The sequence below is a fragment of the Ailuropoda melanoleuca genome, chromosome 10 (genome assembly GCF_002007445.2).
Source record: "Ailuropoda melanoleuca isolate Jingjing chromosome 10, ASM200744v2, whole genome shotgun sequence".
Taxonomy (NCBI): domain Eukaryota; kingdom Metazoa; phylum Chordata; class Mammalia; order Carnivora; family Ursidae; genus Ailuropoda; species Ailuropoda melanoleuca.
The window spans coordinates 4,076,848-4,093,217 of NC_048227.1; the positions used below are offsets into that span (position 1 = coordinate 4,076,848).

Genomic DNA, 16,370 nt, shown 5'->3' on the forward strand with positions numbered 1-16,370 from the left:
ACACACACACAATACTGATAGATCATCGTCCTTATGGTCCCTTTTTTGAAAAATGACATTATAACCTAACATTCTCTTTGACGGGCAAGATCTCGGGTATCTGAGTTTGGGGGGGGTGTTTTTATTTTTGGTTTGTGATTTCTGATTGTTCTACAGTATTTAAGCATTCCTTGTGTAATCTGGACAAGCTACATTTTCTACTTCCTTCGGGAAACCATGTGCCCACGGATGACACTATCTAATGTCATGCCTGGGTATTAATTGCGTCCCAGTGTTTTAGTGAAACTTCTAATATTTCAGTGACGTGTACACGATACACTCTTTCCTTGTCCTCTCCTGCTCGTGGGGAATCTCAGTGCCAACTGGAAAGATCTCAGGACAAGCAAAGGACCAGGGATCCAGGACGCAAACACAGCCCTCTACTCGAGGTGACACCTTTCCTTGATCCCTAACAGGAGCGAAGACAAACTGGAAATTGGGCCCTAGGTCCGGGCGGTCAATCCTCAGCTCAGTGCCTCTTAACCACCAGATGGGGTGGAGACTTTCGAGACGTCCCCTAACATGTGGGCGCTTGGACTCACGGGAAACTGAGGTCGGTATTTGTCGGGCTCCCGGGTGGGCTCCGGCGGGCGCATGGTCGCCGTCGTCCTGCGCATGCGCAGCTCGGCCTGTGTGCGTGTTCGCGCACGCGGTAGAGCCGCTGCGCTGCTCTCGCTTCCTGTCCAAGCCCAGGTCACCGCTCGCCTTGGTTCCCAGGCTTCGGCCTCCGGCGGGCGAGAGTCCCGGGGCCTGCGGGGCTACACGTTCTCTGGCCGGACCGGCACCCAGCGGGCGCGGGTCCGCGAGGGCCGGGCGGAGGTTCGAGCGGGGACCCTCGAGCGCGAGCCCCGGAGCCCGCGAGCTGGGCCGGAGGGGCAAAAAAAAAAAAAAAAAAAAAAAAAAAAAAAAGGCCCCNGCGGCTGGACTGGGAGGGATGGGCGCTCCCGCGGGACGCGGACTCGTGGGACCCAGGTTTCCTGGGGGCGCAGGGGGTCCCCGTCTCCCTCCCCACCGACACCCCTTGCTCCCCCGGTTCCCTGTCCGGCTTCCCGACGTGTCTCTAAGCGTGCAGGAGTGTGTACTGACCCCGCTGGGTTGTGCCCTGGAGCATCCCACAGTGTCGCGCAGGACCAGGGCGTGAGGGCCAGCTGCTGCTGCCCGGGTTGACAGAGGAGAAGATTGGGCCTGAGCAGAGAGGTGGCTTGTCCAGGGTGACGGGGTCTGTGGATGGGCTTGGTCACAGGACTCAGCTCCCGGGCCGGTGTTCTGTCTGCTCGGTTACATTTAAGTCAAAATGAGTTTCTTAACAAAAGATGTTTTTGTGGGGCACATTTAAGTTTGCACAGATAATTTGAAGACAGCCATGCCTGAGCACATCTCTTTATTCAGAGCATTCTGTTCTGATCTTCGGTAGTTACAAGGGGTACTAAGAAGATAGAGAAGTGTAACAGACTTTCTTGTTTTATAGTTAATGATGGAGGATTATTTCAATAGGATTCAGGTTGGTTAGCTAATGAGAAACAAATTAGAGGAATGTAACAGACTTTCTTGTTTTATATTTAATGATAGAGGATTATTTCAATAGGGTTCAGGTTCGTTAACGAGAAATCTAGTCAGGTGGGAGTTACAGACAGGTGGGTGCTCCCTCATTCTACCAGTCACTTCTGAAGATTTAAAGGGACAGTGTCACAGTTTCTTTTATGGGACCTTCCAGAAGAGTCCTTCCTCGGCAGTCCAGTTCTCACATAGCTTCATTGCTTCTCTTTTCTTTCCCCAGGTCTGCCTCCATTTTCACTGTCCTCCCTCATTTTCCAAGAGCAGCAGAAAATGAGTAAATCTGTGGTGAGTGTTTCTGTGTATGTATTTATTCTCCACTTGCTCTTATAATATACCTTGGGAGGTGAGTCGTTCAGACTTTAAAATGCGAATGGGAAGGTAGAAACAGAAAAGAGAAGCGGGCAGATAAAGCGTGGAGTACCAGCGTGGCAGCAAGCACCAGTGTTCGCATGTGTTGAAAGCACGGTCCTACAGGGTCCTTAAAGCCAGGGTACAGGCACTGCTTGGGGGCTTGACATTCGTTGCAAAAAATGACAGATACCGTTCAGTGCTTAACGCTCACCTGCCGAAACAGTTTTTTTTTTTTCAGGCGTCTTGTGACGTCTTAGGCCATGTCGCTGTAATGGTAAACAGGCTTCCTGAGTGGCCGTCTCTAAACCGTGGCCATTGGTACCTTACTTGTGCCTCCTGTAAGCAAGGCATACTGTCCGGGGAGCAGCCAGTGCGTAGAATTTCTCTGGTAACTAAAACATCATCCCATAAATGCATTGTTTTTACTGCTTGAGCCAGGGGGTAGGACGAGGAAGCCCTGGAGGAATGGCCTTCCCATTCTCCAGTAAGTCTCGCTAAATAGTTCTCTGATTGTCTGTCAGGTTTGCATCTCAGACCGGGCAGTGATGCCTCTGGCAGAGATTGCTGATTTCCCCCTCACGTTGTGTCCCAGGGCCTGTGGTCCCCAGTCTGCCCCACACCTCCCTGGAACCTGACCCAATAAAGGTTACCTGGGAGCCGCTCCTTGCCTTGGACCACTTGCCGCCTTTCCCATCTGCAGAGTCTCTCCTCTCTTCCTGACTTCTGCTTCTACCCTCTTTGTGTGTTGTTTCTTCCACCCTGGCTCATGACTTTTACACCCATCAGACCTCACCCTCCTGGGCTCTGTCGGTTTTTCCACCCGGAGCAGATACGTCTGCCCTGCCACCTGCTGGCACTTCCGGGGAGGCTGTCTAAAGGACACCTCAGCTTAATGGACCCTGTAGATCTAAAAGTAATTATTTGCAGCCCCCCCCCCCAACCTGTGCCTTCTGCTCTCGTCCCAGTCGGCTCTGTGTTCTGTTGTTCTGCTTGTCCCTCTGTCCTGGACAATGGGATTCATTCTGATTCTTTGTCCTGTGTTACCACATCTGTGTGTTCCTGTATTTCTAAGTGGCTTCTATTTCTTCCCCTTCACCCCTTCCCTGCTGCCAGTAAAATAGCTCGTTCTTTCATTCGTGGACCATTACAAAAACGTACCTTTCTCTGCTCCTTCTTTCCTCCACGGGCTCAAGTGTATTTTCCACATTGAGTATTTCTCCAAAAATGTGTACCACATCATTTTACTGCCATATAGAAAGCACTTCAGAGACTCCCTGAGTGGCAGGAAATGCAGGGGTGTGGAGGGAGTCAAGGGGCCCCGGCTTGTTAGTGAGATGCAGACGGAGAAGGAACATGGCCTGGGATGTTCCAGCTGATCCTAGGCCCCATACTCGTTGGTGGGCTTGAGTTTGTTCTTAACCACAAGTGAGGTTAAGAATATGTTCACGTGTTTCGAAGCTGTTTCCTGGTTTGTTTTTGTTTTTTTTAATGTGTAGACTTATTTTTGAGAGCAGTGTACGTTTATAGGAAAATCGAGCGGTCGGTACAAAGATGCTGTCGACCCCTCCCTCAGTTCCCCCTGTTGTGAGCATCTTAGGTCAGTGTGGTACATTGTTTCAGGGGATGGGTCAGTAGTGACAGGTTATTATCCGAAGCCTGTAGTTGATGTTAGAGGTCACGCCTTGTGTTGTGTGGTTCAGGCCTTGACGTCTGTATAATGGCATGGGTCCGCCATGACAGTAGCCCGGGGAACACGCTTACTGCCTTAAAAGTTCCCTGGGCACCGCCTATTCATGCTTCCCTCCCCCAGTCCCTGACAACTACCGGTCTTTGCACTGTGTGTATACTTTTGCCCTTTCCAGAACATCCATGAACAACATGGGCTGAACTCTTTGGGTTTACTTATATGTGGATTTTTTTCAGTAAATACAGCCTGGCACCATAAAGGTATTTTCCTAACATTTTTTTTCCTTCAGCTTACTCTCTGGTAAGAATACCATTTATCGTACACATAACATACAAAACATTTATTTTAAGATTTTATTTATTTGTCAGAGTGCACAAGCAGGGGGAGCGGCAGGCAGAGGGAAAAGCAGGCACTCTGCTGAGCAAGGAGCCCGATGTGGGGCTCCATCCCAGGACCCTGGGATCATGACCTGAGCTGAAGACAGTCACTTAACCGACTGAGCCACCCAGGTACCCCATACAAAACACATGTTAATTGACTCTTGTTATCGGTAAGGCTTCTGGTCAGCAGGACACTGTTAATCCTTAATTGGGGGAAGGGATCACAAGTTTATGAGGACTTTCAACTGTGGGGGTCAGTGTCGCTAACCCCCACGTTGTTCAAGGCAGTCATATAGCCTGTAGCTTTTTCAGACGGGCCCGTTCAGGTTTTGTGTGAAGTGCCCGCTCATGCCCACTGCCAGGCTGTCTGTCACAATACTCTTTTGTTTTGCTTTTCTTACTGACTTAAAAAGTAGTCTTAAATGTTTATACATTTTTTCCGTTTGGGGCATGTCAGTAAACATTTTCTTCCAAGCTGCTTTATTTTTTTTACTTTATTTTCCAGCATTACCATTTCATTTTTAATGTTTTCATTTTGACGAGTTAAATACTGTACAGTTTTAAAATTTCTCAAAATGAGCAACCATGTGGGTGGGACCCCTCAGCCCCCACTGGAGCCACAGCGTTACCCATGGACAGCTGGTGGTGGTGAGGGGGGGGAGTTCACAGGCTCGGGCTTCCCCCTCCTGTGGGTTCTGTTTTCCTCTGCTGGCTCTGGAGGACAGCTGCCGTGGCTCTCCTTGGATGGGCCATGTTTGGGTGTGCTGACTTCCCGGCTCTGGAGGCCTTGGATGTCTGAGAATGTCCTTCTCTTGGACGTTCAGGACAACTCTGGCTTGGTTGGGCCTGTGGACCAGGGGCTTCCGGCCCCCGTAGGCTCATGCTGACCTCTGTTGTTCTGGTCCCAGCGATGCGTGTGAGCTCTGGGACATGCGGAGGTGGCTGTGGCATACAGAGCCCTTTGTTAGAGTCCCTTTGCACTTGGGTCATCGTCTATGCTCCTCCACGGGCTTCCTCTCTCAGCTTTGACATATTGGGGGGGAGGGGGGAGCAGCGCCGTCTGTGTCGGAAGCGCCCTGACAACGGGGCCGACTGTGTTCAGAGTCTTCTCCCTTCACGTCCTGTGGTCTGGCTTGTGTGAAAATGCGTAGCCAGCTCGGGGTTCTTGACTATGAAGCTCTCTGGAATGGTAATTGTACTGAGTATTCTTTTAATACAGGAGAGTTATTCCCTTTTGAAACTCAAGTAAAACCCCTACATATCTGCTGTTCTGGCTGGTTTCTTTACTTGTTAACCAGGTTTTCTGAAACCCATTTTCTTTGAGTTTCAGATGCTTGTAAAGCTGCTTGCTTAAAGCTGGAGAAAGAACAATACGGTTTTCTCCTTCTCCCTTTGCATGTAAGCGTGAACTCGGGCAAGCTACTCAGACCCATCAGGAAAGAGAAAATCAGTTTGGAACATTCACGATAATGCTGATTTTAAGCAGCAACTGTGCATGTATTTCATGCGCATTATAAACAACAAAAACTATCGTTTTTCTTAATGTGTATTTTTTTCCTAATGCAAAAATGCAAGCATTAAAAAAAACCCCTACAAATGGTACATTTTGTGAAATTACAGATGGCAAAACCAGAAGTTAAAATAAGACTTACGTTGTTCTATTTATGTATTAAAACTAAACTACTTCCTTTCTCCATCCCTTGCTCTCTTGGTTTTGGTAATGACTTCTAACGTGTGAACTTGTGGGCACCGGTCTTCATCAGGGTGGCCACAGGCTTGGCTGGCGATGTCTGAAGGAAGGATGGGCAGAGCTTCTGGAAGACCTGTTCACTGTTGCTCTCCTAGACCGTCTGCTCACAGGCTGGGCCAGGGCAGTTCTGCACACAGATTGGTCTGGATTGGGCGGGAACCACTTGTAACGCCACTCCAACCAGCGGTTGTGCCCCGAGGCCAGCACCTTTACCCTTCCCAGGCCAGCAAAGCCTGGTCCCCAGACGGCCCCGCACCTGGAGCTTGGGAGAATAACAGGTTCAGGTGACCGGGCATCTCGGGGAATCTTGCCAGCGGGGCACATCCTGCACTCTTCTTCGATCGTTCCACATAAAAAAAGCTTAGATTTTCGGTCAATGTCAGGAGTCTGTGGTCCTCTCAAATGGCTCCTGCACATGACATGGCCTTTCCCTTCACCGCTGTCCACACCACTCCTTGCTCTGTGTTTTGTCAGAATCCCCAGGGCCTGATTGTTAATGCGCTGGCGCTGTTCTCTAGACCTTCCTTGGCAATTGCATAAACTTGACAGCTGCTTTACAGTTGTTTAACTTCTGCGTTTTCTGGTTACTTTCTGTCCTTATTTGGAAAGGATGATAAGACGCATAAGGGGAGTCAACAGTAATACGTAGTTGTCCTTGAGAAGTGTGTATTATGTCCAGAGAACTTTGCTAAGTGCTTTCCATGGATCAGTCCATTTGACACAGGTATTACCTGATGTGGTCGGCACCACTATTACCTTTATTTTAGAGGTAGCGATACAGCGGGACAATTGTAATGACTGGTGTATTTGAGTGGGACAGTTTGTTCAGAAGATCCACGGCTAAAGGTCTGGTTTGGACAGTCTCTGGGTCTGCTATGAGCTGTTTGCCCCTCTTTAGGACCATGCTTCTGCCCTCCTGCAATGTGTAAATGGGAAGAAGGGGGGTTCCGAGTTCCCCGGCTGGGAATTAGGGGCAGCCAAACCACACCATTACTGACAATTCATGCAGCAGCCATGGTCAGACCTGTGTAGGCTTATCTTGCAGTAACACACACGACTGGGATGTACGTGGCCAGGCTTGCTTGTTGCAGTTGTGGCCAGTGTCACAGATCAACTTCCTCTGTAAGCCATAGGAGGAACAGGTATGAACAGAGATAGCGGTTGAATTTCAGGCTGTTGAGTTTGCATCTGGGACATGTGTCTGGAGTTTAGGAGAGAAGTCTGGGTGGCCGGTGTACATTTGGGTCATGCTGACGTATAGATGGGAATTAAACCCATGCGGTCCAGTGGGATCACAGCCAGGTGCAGACAGCAAAGAGTGAAGCACCAAAAACAGAGCCCTGGGCCCTCTAACTTAAGGATGACTTGGAGAATAGGGGAGCCAGCAAAGGAGATAGGAAGGAAGATGAACACTAGTGTCCATCTCGTCTCTTACTCCTATCAGCAAAGGAGATAGGAGAGCCAACGTTGGTAATGTTCTGGAAGCAAAAAGGAGCAAAGTGCATCCTGTGTTTCTGTGAGTATGTCTCAGGCCTGCGCTCTTTGGGGCAGGGGCTCTGTCTGTTGGTCTTAGTGTCCCCAGCAGCCAGGATTGCCCCTGGCTCATAGTGCAAGACGGTATTTTCTTTTTCGGTGTGTGCCGAATGAACTCATTCTGGCGTATTTCTGATATGTTTATTTTCTTTCCACAATAAAGAAGGTATACAGTGTTTATAGTTAACTTGACCAGTGAGCTTGGTAAGCTCTTGTCCTCGTCCACCTTCACCTCATCCAGTTTCGGTCTGGTGCCGTTACAGGGGCCAGTGTCGTTCAGGGACGTGGCCGTGGACTTCACCCAGGAGGAGTGGCAGCAGCTGGAGCCCGAGCAGAAGACCACGTACCGGGACGTGATGCTGGAGAACTACAGGCATCTCGTCTCCGTGGGTGAGGAGAGCCCGCTTTCTTGGTTGCTGAGATACATGGGATTGCCCTCACATGTTACCGACTCTAACTTTGAATTTGTTGGGACAAATGTGAGTGGTTTGTTTTCTGCACCAGGCAGGGCACTTGGTCTTCACCTCCCCAGTGAAAGGTTCGAATTGTGGTGCTGGTTGTGAGGCAGCACTGTCCTCAGACAACAGAGACCCAGCAGCCCAGCAGTCAGGCTCAAGTTCTCTTTCGTTTCTGTTAACAGGCTGTCACATTATCAAACCGGAAGTTATCATCAAGTTGGAGCAAGGAGAAGAGCCATGGATAGTAGAAGGAGAATTCCTACCACAGAGTTACCCAGGTGTGTTAGTGCAGGCAGTGCGGACACTGGTAACTTGGAAGGGTTTTTCCTGGGAATTGTTAACGGTCCTGAAACTGTAGAAGCCTACAGACAGTCACCTCTGTGCTCCGGGTACCCGAGTCTCACTCCCAGCACGTTCTTCCTTCCCTACGAGAACCTGTGTTTGCAGAGCGTTGCTATGCTTGCGTCTTCCCAGAGCCCACGCCCAGTCACTTCCTTCTTCCCCCAAGCTTTGTGTTGCGCTCACTCCCACGGCATTTTCAGCCATCCCGTTATCGTGGGTTCTTTCGGTTCTTAGGTCTTCGTAAGTCTGTCATTGAAAAGTAACTGATGTGACTCTTCAGTTCTTGCCACCTTCCTTTTTTCTTCCTCTTTTTTTGTGAAATGCCTCAGACTGGTTTCTGCCCCCGGTTTTACTGCTCCCTTCTCTGAGGTCAGATCCAAACCCCCAGCTGTGCCCAAGTCACTGAGTTTGGTTCTCCTGTGGTCGGTGTGCTGCTTGTCCTTCCCACGATCCAGCCCTTATGTCTGGTGACAGCAGCGTTTGGGTCTCCTGCCTTCCCCAGACACTTTTGTCCATCTCGTCTCTTACCGTTCTGTCCCAGTGCTTGACCAGCGGCCTGTCACGTCAGGTGCTCAGTGAATGTGGTGCACGGAAGTGAATACCTGTCCCTCTACCCACCAGAAAATTCTCTGAAGGGTCTGCTTCCACCTTTAGTGGGTTCTGGTTCCTAAGTTGTGTCCTTAGGGTTGTTGCTTGCCTGTTTGTTTTATGCTTTACCGTCCCTGTCCTCCTGTCTGCCATCTCCTGTGGCAACTGCCCCACAGCCCCTCATGCTAAGTGCACTTGTGAGATGGGTTTCTTGAAGTTTTCAGTTGATCTTATCACTGGTCGCCCAGGAGGAGCCTTCAGTGATTCCCTGCTGCTTCCTGAGGGAGTGTACATTCCTCCTCTTCCCTGTGCTGCCTGGAAAATTAGTGTTCTGTGGTTTCCCACAACTCTTGTTACATTTCACAGGGTCCTCGCTCCTAAATGTCTTCTGTTCATGTGGTTATCGTCCCTGTAGCTTTACTTCAAAGGGGCATGCTCTGTTTGTCAGATAACAACACATTCTTCCAGTCAGAGCTCAGTTTTTCCACCCCTCCTTGAAGTTTTGCCTTCTAGCTCTTGTCATTATTTCAGTCTGCTCCTTCTCTCAAGGTGACTCCACCTCATGGCCATACCTTGAAAAAAGTTAGCTTTGATCAAGTCGTCTGTTATTTGGTCGGATATATTTTTTGCTTGAGCTTCTTTCTTCCCCAGATTAGTATGTAATATGTTCTCCCTTGCCTTAGTACGTAACGTGTAGTCTGCACTTGAGTATCTGAGGGGCCAGGTAGGTGAAAGAACTTTCTTGTCCATCTTTTGAGAAATAATTTATAAGCAGTCCTAAATACACATGCCTGGGTCGCATCCCCATTTATTCTGCAGGTGCTTGAAAGATACCCATAGGATTCAGATTAAGAGTAACAGCTCTGATTTTCTATTCAGGGGTTCAAAGGAAATAGGGCATAGAGTCATACTTTCTAAGAGACAGGATTTGGTCAAGAAAGAGAAGAGAGTTGTGTGGTGTAATTTAAAACTCAGCATTCATGTGGACTGTTGATCCAATGCTGGGCTGAACCACTGTGCTAGTCATTGTGTGTGGGGTAATTATTTTCAGCGTTAAGGGGAGATGGAGCTAATCGAAGTGAGAAAGGATTTAAGAAGTTTTTTTTGTTTTTTAAACACGGAGACTCCCTGAAAGGTTTTTTTTTTTTTTTAAAGATTTTATTTATTTATTCGACAGAGATAGAGACAGCCAGTGGAGAGAGGGAACACAAGCAGGGGGAGTGGGAGGAAGAAGCAGGCTCATAGCAGAGGAGCCTGATGTGGGGCTCGATCCCATAACGCCGGGATCACGCACTGAGCCGAAGGCAGACACGTAACCGCTGTGCCACCCGGGCGCCCCACCCCTAAAAGGTTTTTAGTAGATGAGGGCTGGAAGCAAGTGAACTGAATTAAGCAGTAAGAGGGGAGACTTGTGTTTGAAAGTGAGCTGGGTGTTGTTGGCACCACAGTGATGTCAGAAGCCCATGGTTCCTGAGCCGGGAATCCATGTCTCCCAACTTGCTGCGAGGTGGTGTGCCAAGTGCTGGTCCCCTCCTCCACACCCAACCCCCTTGCGTGTATCAGATGACACTCTTTGCCCAACAAATAGCTTGGTTTCCCTGGAGCAGAAATTACTTTTATAGACTAGTAAAAACCAAGTTTGGAATCAGACTGTGAACCCAGGTGGAAAGTATTCTTTGTCAGGTGTTTCCCCCCCATTTTATCTGTCCACATGTTGGCGGTGGGCTCAGGGAAGCTGTAGGTTTGGGAGGACGAGGTCAATACAGTTTATTTGATGTGGATGACAGCAAGTACAATAGTCAAGTTCATCTAAAAACTTGTAAGATAAGTGAAAATAAAGAACAGTTTGGGGAATCTGATTTTTAAGGTTTGGAAGTGAAAATGAAACCAAATGAAACTCAGGAGTGAAGTCTGTTCACAGAATGAAGTGCCAGTGATATGTCAGGGGCAAGACTCATTTAAGGAAATCGCCAGGAGGTTGAAAATGGGAAAACTAGTTGGTATGTTACTGAGCATGTGTTTTGTGCCAGATGCTGCTCTGAGCACTTTATGGATTTATGCAGTCCCACGGCGACCCTATAACATAGATACCAATGTTTCTGTGTCACCTGTGGGTGATCCTGAGCAACAGGTGACGTAAGGACTCCCCCAGGTCAGCCAGCCAGAGTGCATGCTGTATTGTCCAAATAGAAACAAATAGAGTTCTGTGGTCTGGGTGAGTTCAGGCTAAATCATAACGTCAGAGAGCATTTATGAAATCTTAAACTTCTGAAGGGCTGGCATGCTCTGGTCTATTTCTACTTCCTGTTGGACATACAGAGTTCCTGATGCTCTCCTTCCAAGTGACACTGAACCACAGGGGGTTAGAGCGCTGGCTACACGGCTGCTACTGTAAACATGAGGTTTGGGTACAAGGGGATTTGGCCCTACTGTGCAGAATCTGGGCAAAATAGTTCAGAAGGGTCTAGGCCAGTGAGAATGCTGCCACAAAAACCTCTGTAAAAGGTGAAGGTGCCTCAGACTGTAGTCATTTCTCCCAACATGCTGTGAAGTGGTGTGGCGCAAAGTACTGGTCCCTTCCCCCACACCTGATGCCTCTGGGGTACCTGTGCACCCCTTCTGGCCCAGCACTGCTCGTCGCCCTTCATTCACCCCATTTGCTGTGAGTCCTTCCATATCTGCCTGTCAGCTGTTCATCCACCATCCTTTGTCTTCCCATCAGTGTTCCGTGTTTATATCTTACTATCTATGGCCAGTTTTGAACAAAATCTTACAAAGTAGTAAAGACCAAAGGTGCTTGTGTTTTTCCCCTTTCCTTACCTTGGAGGTGTATGTGTGTTTGTATATACGTATGCATGTGTGCGTGTATTTATTCCAAACCATAACAATAGGGGGGAGAGAAGTACACTGGGAATTACTTTCATCTGTTTGTGCAGCTTGCATCTACACCAGAATGAAATGCTTGCATGTAATTCACCTTCCATATCTTATGTAGGAAGAGGTACAAAATTTTGTTATTTTGCCTCTCTTTAGAAGAAGTCTGGAAAACCGATGATCTGGGAGAAAGAGTCCAAGAAAATGAAGGCAGATATTCAAGGCAAACTGTATCCATCAACAACAAAACCCTGATTGAAGAGAGAGGTAATGTTCTTGGTAAGACTTTTAATGTGGAAATGAACCCCATTCCTTCAAGAAAAATGTCCTATAAATGTGACTCGTGTAAAAAGAGTTTGAAATCTATTGCAGAATATATTAGTAGTGACGGCAGCTATGCAAGAATGAAGCCTGATGAATGTAGTGCATGTGGGAAACCACTTCCCCGCATTAAACTCGAGAAAACTCATCCAGGAGATGAATCTTACAAATTTAATCAAAATGGGGAAGCTTATAGTCTAAATGAAGAAAGTATTTTTCAGAACATTCATATTTTGGAGAAACCTTTTGAATATATTGAATGCCAGAAAGCCTTTCAGAAGGATGCAGTTTTTGTTAATCACATGGAGGAGAAGCCCTATAAGTGGAATGAATCTGAAATAACCTTTCTGCAAATGTCCAACCTCAGCGTACACCAGAGATCACAGATGGAACTGAAGCCCTATGAATGCAGTGCATGTGGGAAATCCTTCTGTAAAAAGTCAAAGTTTATCATCCATCAGAGGACTCACACAGGAGAGAAACCTTATGAATGTAATCAGTGTGGGAAATCCTTCTGCCAGAAGGGGACCCTCACCGTCCATCAGCGCACACACACAGGGGAGAAGCCCTACGAATGTAATGAATGTGGGAAAACCTTCTACCAGAAGTTACACCTCATTCAACATCAGAGAACTCACTCAGGAGAGAAGCCCTATGAATGTAGTTACTGTGGAAAATCCTTTTGCCAGAAGACACACCTCACACAACACCAGAGAACACATTCAGGAGAGAGACCCTACGTTTGTCACGACTGTGGAAAAACCTTCTCCCAGAAGTCAGCACTGAATGACCATCAGAAAATTCACACAGGCGTGAAACTCTACAAGTGTAATGAATGTGGGAAGTGTTTCTGCCGGAAGTCTACACTCACCACACATCAGAGGACGCACACTGGAGAGAAGCCCTACGAATGTAACGAGTGCGGGAAATTCTTCTCGCGGTTGTCCTATCTCACCGTACACTACAGGACTCATTCGGGAGAGAAGCCCTACGAATGTAACGAGTGTGGGAAAACATTCTACCTGAACTCAGCCCTCATGAGACATCAGCGAGTACACACCGGAGAGAAACCGTACGAATGTACCGAGTGTGGAAAACTCTTCTCTCAGCTGTCGTACCTCACAATACATCACAGAACTCACTCAGGAGTGAAACCCTATGAATGTAACGAGTGTGGGAAGACCTTCTACCAGAACTCTGCCCTTTGCAGACATCGGAGAATACATAAAGGAGAGAAGCCCTACGAATGTTACATATGCGGAAAGTTCTTCTCTCAGATGTCGTACCTCACCATCCACCATCGAATCCATTCAGGAGAGAAGCCCTATGAATGTAATGAGTGTGGGAAAACCTTCTGCCAGAATTCAGCCCTTAATAGACATCAGAGGACACACACAGGAGAGAAAGCCTATGAGTGTTACGAGTGTGGGAAGTTCTTCTCTCAGATGTCCTATCTCACCATCCACCACCGGATCCATTCGGGAGAGAAGCCCTTTGAATGTAATGAATGTGGAAAAGCCTTCTCTCGGATGTCCTACCTCACTGTGCACTATAGGACTCATTCCGGAGAGAAGCCCTATGAATGTAATGAGTGTGGGAAAAAATTCTACCACAAATCAGCCTTCAATAGCCATCAGAGGATTCACAGGAGAGGGAATGTGAATGTGCTGGATGTGGGGAGGCTTCTGTGAAGTCGGAGAACCTTTCAGTGTGACGAGAGGGAGATGCCTACCGACGTATGTCAGAGCTCACACAGGTGTTGTGCACAAGCCTTTGTGTTAGACTCGAAGCCCGAAAGTTCATGAGGTAGAAACCACAGTTGTAACAAGACCGCAGGACTTGTCGGATGCCAGACTATACTGGAGTAAAAATCTGTAAGTATTTAGAACGCATATGCACTTCACCGTGGACTCAGACTTTTACACATCAGGGAATTCATACCAAGGGAAAAACCTCTCCATTTTAAAGAAGGTGGGAAACCTACTCCTTTGGAAATTATTAATATTAAATGTTATGTTTTTGATGTAGTATCAAGCTTCGTGAAAACAAAAATACAGAAGATGAAGATACTTGTGTAAATAGAAGCTGTAAAATCAGCTGCCAGTAATCAAGACCACAGCCTAGCAACCTCACACTCACACGGGAGTGGTTCCTGGGAATGTAGGACTTACGTTGTTGAGGGGTTTTCAGTTTGCTTGCTTGCTTTTTAGGAAGCTACATTACAGGAAGTGTATGTTCAGTTTGAATCATGTTTGAAAAGCCATTGTATCGTCATTAGAGTCATTTGTAAGACATGGTAAGATTATCCATTTTAAATAGCCCCACCGTGTTAGTACCCTGATAGCCTGATGCGGTCTCTGAACCAACCTCTGATAGTCTCAAGTACGCGGCTTCTCGTACTCTTGCCTGGCATTTATAAACGTCTTTGATCGTTGTTAACGAATGAAGTCTTCTGTAAAGGAGTCAGTGTTTTTATAACATGTTCAACTGTACCTGAGTCAGCAAGAGTTAGAAATCTACACATAAGATAGAAAAGTGCACACATAATTTTAAGTTGTTAATGCCGGACATTTCCACTAGGAAGCACCTGTAGTGCTCATTGTACTCTATACAGTTATATTTACTTAAAATATTTAAGTACTTAAGGTTTTTCCATTTATATCAGTTTTTTTTTTCCATTGGTTTTGTTTGGATGCTTACAGAAGTGTGCAGAGCACACATTCTATGTAACTTAGGAATTATCTGTATTTTTATTTGATAGGATAGTGTTTTTAAATATTGTCTACTCCTTCCTGAATGAAGAACTCTTCCTATGGGTTTGTGGCAGACACTGTTGAGTAACCCTGGTGACTCACTCCTTACTGTTTGCTGGTGGAGTTTGGGGATCCATTCCTCCCTGTGGAATGGGGGGAAAATCCTGACTAGTTTCAACTAATAATGATAATCCCTTTCTCATTGCCAGCAATTGGTTTAGAATGGTCACAGGACCCAGTTCTATGCAGATAAAGGAGATACCATCTGACAGGTGATTTCTGGAAACAGTTCCCTTAAAGGTTCGAGGAATGAATCCTGCAGGGTGAAGTAGAGTCTTTGTTGAGCATTGCCTTCACTGCACGTGATGCCTGCCTGTGTCTTTCAACACGGAAGTAGAATTTAAGCATGGCAGAGAGAAAGACGGGGAGAACCAGGGACTTGGACAATGTGAAGCCACTGAACCACCCAGCCGTGTAGCCCCTCGGCCTCTGGACTGTTGCTTCTGTAGTGGACGAAATTCACCTTGGAGCCAGTTGCTGTAGGTTGCTGTTAGGGATAGCTGAAAATAGAGAGGTATACCTTTGTAGGAATTATGCAGTTGAGAAGTGGACTTTAGGTAAATCACTTATTTAGAAGTACTGATAGAGGTCGATCTTATTTTCTGTAAATTTTGATGTAAATAGTTTGAGCACTACGAATCAACCTGAAACAATTAAATGTGTTTCCGTGAATGGTTACATCACTGACCTAAGAACCCTTAGAGCCCAATAACAGCGATGTCAGATACACCTTCCTTTTTACAATGCATGACATTACATTTTGTTTAGGTTAATTTGTTATTCATGGATCATCACTCCACTCTTCGTTCACAATATACACTGTGGAGGTAAGGAGCTTTGCTTTCCTGCTATTAGCCTGACGGCCTACGTGTGAATGACTGAGCGCTGCCTACTGAGGTTAAATGCCATCTTTTTCACGTATTTGAAGCCTTCGTGGCCCCAGTTCTTGTTGCTCACCGCTTTCCCTCCGGATGCCTCTAGCTTTGTGAGTTTGCTCCATAATTGGAATGCAAAGTCTGCTAGATCGCATAGATTTGTGTAGGAAAATATATTCATGGTGTATTTGTTGAAATGATATCTACAAAGATTTCTCACAGTAGTTTGTCCTCATAGCTTAAATACACAGTATGCATTTTAAGTAAAATATTTAAAAAGCATAAATGGTTTACCACATTCTTTCTCTCTCATGGAGTGCCTGCAGATGAAAGGGCCCGGCGGACAGGATTTGTTCATGGTTGCAGAGCTGTCGGTGTTCTCATATTACATCTCTGCGTGGGCTCAGTGGCTTGTTCTTTAATGACGCTGTTTTTCTTCTTCCCTAGAGGCACTTAAAATAACAGTTTGTCTTAAATTTGATGGAATGCAGTATTTGAAGTTTCTAACTGTGCCTTGTAAGATACACAGGCCTGAGTCCATGAGGGAGAGCACTGGCGGGACGTCTGCTTCCCTGTCCTGCAGCAATGACCACACGTGGGATTGGGGCAGAGTGTGAGTTCTTGTGTGTTTACACACAGTGACCTCATGATTTGGAGTGTAAGCAGATGATGTACTCTGAGGGGTTTTCAAGGACTGAGCAGAAGGAAGACCTTTCTGCCAGGTGGACATGTGAAATTCCCCCCAATTTTTTCTATTTTCCTCTAGTCCGTGAAGTAATAGCTCATTCATTCTTCTCAAATA

The 16,370-nt window shown here is 46.9% G+C and overlaps 1 protein-coding gene across 9 annotated transcripts in view; it reads left to right on the top strand.

Annotated features, from left to right (window-relative positions):
* The first annotated feature begins 1,731 nt into the window (after positions 1-1,731).
* ZNF12 (zinc finger protein 12) overlaps positions 1,732-16,370 on the top strand; it is a 29,980-nt gene continuing 15,341 nt past the window's right edge. For 2 of the 9 annotated variants that reach the window (XR_004628336.1, XR_004628335.1), the window contains exons 1-5: positions 1,755-1,881; positions 7,561-7,687; positions 7,938-8,033; positions 11,719-11,826; positions 15,462-15,520. Coding sequence is in view for 5 of the 9 variants with exons in the window: in XM_034669774.1 (XP_034525665.1) it covers positions 1,867-1,881; positions 7,561-7,687; positions 7,938-8,033; positions 11,719-13,571 (2,091 nt within the window). In the remaining 4 variants the exon portion in view is untranslated. Of the gene's footprint in view, positions 1,882-7,560; positions 7,688-7,937; positions 8,034-11,718; positions 16,366-16,370 lie in introns of those variants that run through there. The other 7 variants (XR_004628333.1, XR_004628334.1, XM_034669777.1 and 4 more) reach the window with 6 other exon arrangements.